The sequence below is a fragment of the Anomalospiza imberbis genome, chromosome 1 (genome assembly GCF_031753505.1).
Source record: "Anomalospiza imberbis isolate Cuckoo-Finch-1a 21T00152 chromosome 1, ASM3175350v1, whole genome shotgun sequence".
In the NCBI taxonomy this organism is placed as follows: Eukaryota; Metazoa; Chordata; class Aves; order Passeriformes; family Viduidae; genus Anomalospiza; species Anomalospiza imberbis.
In genome coordinates, this window is record NC_089681.1 from 62,431,965 (window position 1) to 62,437,964 (window position 6,000).

The 6,000-nt window shown below is 46.5% G+C and overlaps 1 protein-coding gene across 1 annotated transcript in view; it reads right to left on the bottom strand.

The window, feature by feature from the left end:
• GALNT12 (polypeptide N-acetylgalactosaminyltransferase 12) overlaps positions 1–4,187 on the bottom strand; it is a 46,701-nt gene extending 42,514 nt beyond the window's left edge. Inside the window, exon 1 of the mRNA XM_068194844.1 lies at positions 3,735–4,187. Within this exon, the coding sequence (XP_068050945.1) occupies positions 3,735–4,114 (380 nt within the window). The 5' untranslated portion in view covers positions 4,115–4,187. The remainder of the gene's footprint in view (positions 1–3,734) is intronic.
• Positions 4,188–6,000: the final 1,813 nt, after the last annotated feature.

Consider the following 6,000-nt stretch of genomic DNA (forward strand, 5'->3'; position numbering starts at 1 on the left):
AAAAATAAAAATAAATCACTGTGGCAGTGACATTGCACTTAAAGAGGTGTTCAAATGTTGTTGAATCTCCATCCTTGGAGGCTTCAATGCTGGACTAGACACCCCAGTTTCTTTCCAACCTCCATCTTTCCCTGACCCTATGGCTTATTTCATTTCTTGCCTTGTACAAACTGTATCATCATTTAGTAACTTACAATCTTATCTATAAGATTCTTCCAAATGGACATTTTAATAGATTATTTACACATAATGTTTGCTTGTTTAAATGTATATTTTCAATAAAAATAAACAATTCCTGTGTGATGAAACACATTATCAGTTGCTGATGTCAAGCTCAGACAGTTAAAGGAAGCAGAAATTGTTTAAAGGAAACAATTGTAGTTGTCAAGTTTTTTGGGTCTGCAGGTCAATTGAAACAGAATCACTTATCACAAAAAGCAAGTTATAGTGGTGGGAACAAGAAGGAATAACAACTTTCTGAATATTTTCATTATCAGGAATATATTAGTAGGAGAAAGATCTATATTGGAAACTTCCTGGATTCATAGTCAAATATCACCAATACATACATTCTTTGAGAGAGTGATCTCAGCCAAACTATTCTTCTCTTCCTGAACAGTATTACTAGACACAGATATTAGCAAATACCTGCCACACTTCTGTTCCCATGGCAGGTCCAGGATGTACAACATGCAGCAGTAGGAAAAGATTTTTGGCACAAGTTTCTGACACAGCAACACCTTGTGCAATCATTTTGCATATCGCATTTAACAGCTTACTGGTTCAGACACTCTCTACCTTCTTAGCAAAACTCTTGTTTTCATTGGATTCAAATGTTTTCAGCAATTCACACACAAAGAGCAGGTTCATTGATCAGCGTGGGAGGACATTAACATCAAAAGAAGCATTGGGGCATCAGGTGGTGGTAATGTTGTCTCTGTTTCCCTTTTATTCTCTCATTTTTTGGTATCTAAAATTTCCTGATTGCCTCCACACACACAAGAATATGCTGAAACAGACCAAAAGCCCATAGTCCAGAACAGAGTCTCCAAGCATAGTATCTGCCAATATCTCCTGAATATTTGGTTTAAATTTTCTAGTGGATGGACTATGCTTTACAGGAAATGGATTTTTGGAACAGGGAGGTGGCAGAAGTTGTTTCATCTGTTTTCATGCATCAACCATATATTGCAGGAATCCTGCAGGAGGTACACTTCCAGCAGGCCACCTGGAAGACCTGTAAATTAGTCACTTCTTTATGAAAGCCATGCTGTAAGTTGAACTGCACTGAGTCCAACACAGATTTCTGTGGGACTTGATCTTCACTCCTTTAAACAAACAAAAACTAAAACTAACCAAATGAAAAAACTGAAAAAAAACCACCAAAAAAAAATGCTTCACAGCTTCTTCTCAGTTATTTATAAATGCAAGGAGTTTCCACATTATTTCGCAGTTGTTTAAGGAACTCATCAAGTAACAACACACTTATTTATCCATATAATTACAACCTTCAAAGAACTCATAGATTTGTGAGACACGTCATCCTTGACAAAAGCCTTGTTGACTTTCTCAATAGATCACACCCTCACATCTGTTACTAATTCTTTCCCTTACCACAGTTCGTAGATAACGTGCCTGGAAAAGATCCAAGGCTTGCCAGCACTCAGTTCTCTGGTTCTCTTCTGGGAATCCACCAAAGAAATGGTGCATTTGTCATCTTCTGGTACTAAAGTTGTTTCACTGATCACATCTAAAATTTAGCCTTTGCATGATTTTGGTGGACCGCTGAGGTCTAGTTGCCATTTACCATTACTACTTATTTCCCATCATTGTAGCCTCACCCATCACCAAAATGTTCATTAAAGGTCATAAATAGGCAAGCATTACCCACCTTAAAATAAAAAAATATATAAATAAGATTTCCCCTAGACTCGAGATTTTGAACTGTATAACCTCTAATCTTGGAACAAAGTGCAATGCATTTTCTATGTGGGCTTGGTGATAAGTTTTTCTTTTTTTTTATTATTTTTTTTTACTTCAATCTTTTACATGGTCTTCCTTCTTGAGAGAAGGCGTTAACCCCTCATTGCAAAACTGCCTTTGGGAAAGTTTTTTACATTTGCTGTGTGAGTTGGATAGATGCTCTGTGACATTTTTGCCACAATTTAGATTTAACTGTGCACAAAGTCATGAAGCACCAACAGTACAATACAGCCTCAGCTTCAGAAGGCAATTTTCTCTGAGATTATGTCACTGGTGCTTCTGTGATTCTTTTGGTTTGGATATATTTTTTCATTTCAGCATCCATATATTCAAGTCAAAAAGGGTCTGCTGTTGTAGCAAAATCTATTTAAATTATTTTCATTTCTAGAATAATCACCCACACCCACCTATAAAGTCTCCTATTTAACAACTGTGGCCTTCCATTTCTTCTAACTCCCTGTCATAGAGAAATAGCAGAAGCCAAAAATAACTCATTGAAACAATTAATTTTTCCCACGGAAACGAAACTAAAATGGTCCTTTTTGACATATGGTCTACAGACTGCTGATAAGAGGGGAATAATAAAGTAAAACAAGCCTAGTGTCAGGCTTAAACTTATCATGAAAAGGCCTTGCATTTGCACTGTAACTTTTTGAAAGCCATCATAAGATTCATGTTTTAGATTCAGCACTTACAATCAGAGTTGGTGAAACATTGGGCAGGACACACGGGCATGAAGTGGATGCACAGGAGGGGCAGAGCCCTGCTTTTTCCACAGCTTTTTGCTACCATATCGTACAAACCTGTTGACACGAAATGAACCAGCTGAAGCCACTCTCAAGTGAAACACAAATGAGGAGTCAGTAGCAGCCGTGGCTCCATCCCACCCCTTGTGATGGCTAGCCTTAATTGGCTAGCCCTTCCTCTCACCAGCCGGCAGCTCACTCACAGGAGAGCCCAAGACGGTGCCACACTGAGTATTTGCACAAGGGCACAACAGTCAGACCTGCTGCGCCACATTGGCTTCATAGCTGCACTGAGCCATGGCCTGTAAACTAGAGCCACCTCATCTAACATTATCTAACCCTTCGTTTACAATTGTCTATGTCATTATCTGCCACTGGTGTCATAACTGTAAATGTAATTTGTAAAGGCACCTTGTCCCAGCAACCATGCATCCCGGATCAGGCACAGTCCCACTTCAGAATACCATTACCCACCTTTGTGAGCACCATTTCTAGCTCATTCCTGGTAAAACTGCTCCTTTAAACTGCATTTCTTAAGACATTTGAATACAATGCACAGCTGAAGTCTGGGAAGTGTAACATTTGTAAAGCTGGGAGTGACTGAAAAAGTATGCTGCTAACCAGTAGCAGCAGGAGGGGACAGCAGCAGGAGAAACACGGCAGAGCAGCGTAGCTTGAGGACTGAAAACACACTACCAGGGCTACGTGGGAAAATAACCTGTACACGCACCACCGACACGCGATTTTGTACTGCCTTGTGTATGTGCGGCAGCCTGGCAAAGTCACCAATCGACTTAACTCTGAGAGCGAAACGCCAAGAGGGTTTGGGATGGGAAAGTTTCCAAAAGCCTCCACGCTCCTGAGCGAGAGGTACTCGAGAGAGACACGACTACCCCGCGCTGACCGCTGCCAGCAGACACTCAGTTTGCCGGAGCGGCTCTGAGCCACAGCAGCGGCAGGCACGGCTGCTCTGCCCCGGCCCCACCTGCCTTCGGCGGTACTCACAGCGGGTGCCAGCGCTCGGGCAGGCGGCGGTGCAGCGAGATGCGGTCGCTCAGGTAGATATTGATCTGGTGCCGGCGGATGCTCTCCTCCTGGAGGCGCTTCTCGGCCGGGCTCAGCTCCAGCCTCACCGCCCGGCCCAGCTCCCCCAGCGCCCCCGGGTCCAGGGCCGGCTTGGCGTACACCGGCCGCCGCAGCAGCTCGGAGTCGGGGGACGGCGGCTGCGGCGGGGCGCGGCGGGCGGCGTGGCGGGGCGGCGGGCCGTGCCGCCACACGAGGAAGCCGAGGGCGGCCAGCAGCCCCAGGGCGAGCAGCGCGCCCTCGCCCCGGCAGCCCCGGCCCCGTTTGCCCCAGCACATCCCGCGGCCGAGGCGGCCGGCCATGGCGAGCGGACGGCGGCTGCCGTCTCACGGACACGGGCGCGCCTCCGCCCGGGGCAGACTCGCGAAGTTTTCACGGACCTGCCCACGCCGCGATACCCGCCCGCCACCAGCGCTGCCCCTCCAGGAAGCCCGCACGGCTCCTCCGCCGCCGGCTCCTCCCTCCTCCCCGCCCCGCCGCCGGCCAGCCCGGAGGGGCGCGGCGCGGAAGAGCCCGGCACGGGCGCTACAGCGGGGCGGGGAGCGGTACCCCTGGGCAGGGAAACCGCCCCGCTTGTCCCTCAGGGGTGCCGCGCCCCTGCCGCCCGCCAGCCGCCTCCCCGGGAAGGATGTCCCTCGGTTTCTTGGTGGTCGGAAGGCTGCTTGGCCCCCGAGGGTTCCAGCACCCCACGGAAGGCACACCGCTGCAGCCTGCTCCGCGTTCACCCTGGGGACACAACCGGTGGAACCAGTGCTGGTGCTGACCCATCCCGGGGCAAGGAGGGAGTGGAAGCCATCCCGGTTCTGCTGGATCACACAGAGCTGGGATGTGGGGAGGAGGGAAGAAGGCCTGTTCCTTTTGCTGTCACCCTTCAAGGGAAAGGTGATCTGGTTGCCCTGAAGCTTGAGGAACCTTCATAAGCACTGGTAGCTGCATGGCGAATATGCCATTTACCCAGCAAGGGAAAACGCTGCTGGCACTGAACTGCCAGGGCCACAGCAAGCTGCTTTGGCCTCTGGAAATGATTGGGATAGTGCCAGGGCTTGCTGTCTACGGACAGAAATTTTCAGAGCTGCAGGACAGCAAGGGAGGTTATTTCCCACAGAGGGACTAGGAAGAGCTTAGACGTCGAAAGGAACAAATTGATAGGAAACCAGGCTTCATCCATTCTGCTGCCTGTAGAATAGCATGTGCTTCAGAAGTAGAGCAGAACATGGGCTAAGAAGTTATAGGCATTAATGACAAGCTTTTTTGTTGAAGAAAGGAGTGTTCTTAGCTGAAAAAAGAAGTCAACCTATGTGGCCTCATTGAGAGAAATCCAGAAGACTAGGGAAAATCCCAACTTTATTATACAGATAATGGGCAGTCCATTCTATAGCTTGACAGAATCATGGAGTAAAAAAATAACAGTAGCACTAGTTAGAACTTTCAGATTTGCTTCATACTCAACAACATATCCATACCGCTTGTTTTACTTCAGCCCCTAACAGTATGAAGCCCTGTCTGCCTAAACTTGTGATCTGGAGGCCGTGATATTTTACATGAGAGCTCCTGATTTTGCGTTGGAAATACTTTAACATAAATGTAACATAACTGGACACAGTTTCTCTCTCACATGCAGTAGGGAGCTGGAATTGGTTTTGAGGTGTCATTTGCTCCACGCATTTTCCAAAGAGATTGTTCACTGCAACATCCTCTGCTGCTGGAGGCCTGTCAAGATCAACCCAGCAGAGGAGTTCAGTCGTGCCCAGAGAGGGAACTTCAGCCCAGTACACAGCACTGGGTGGCGCTCACCAGCACTACTGAGAAGTGAAAGAAACTAATACTAAGGAAGGGAAAAAATTTCCTCACTATCAGGGTAAGAGCATACAGCTATGAGCTCTTTCTCATTTTACATGATAATAAATATTGTATATGACAACAAACACGGACTCAACTACTGTGGAGACCATGCTCTGGACAGAAGGATGCTGAAAACCAGTGACTGATTCTGATTCTGGCAAGCTAGTATAAATCAAGTAATTTAGGTGGATTTGCAATGACTGCGTGTATAGACAGATTATTTCTTTTATATATATATATGGGCATAAATCTAGTTTCAATATGCTTTGTAGACAACTACTAAATAACAATATGTTGGACATGAGAATTTACATTGCATATAAAGGAAGAAGTGTCTAGCAAACTT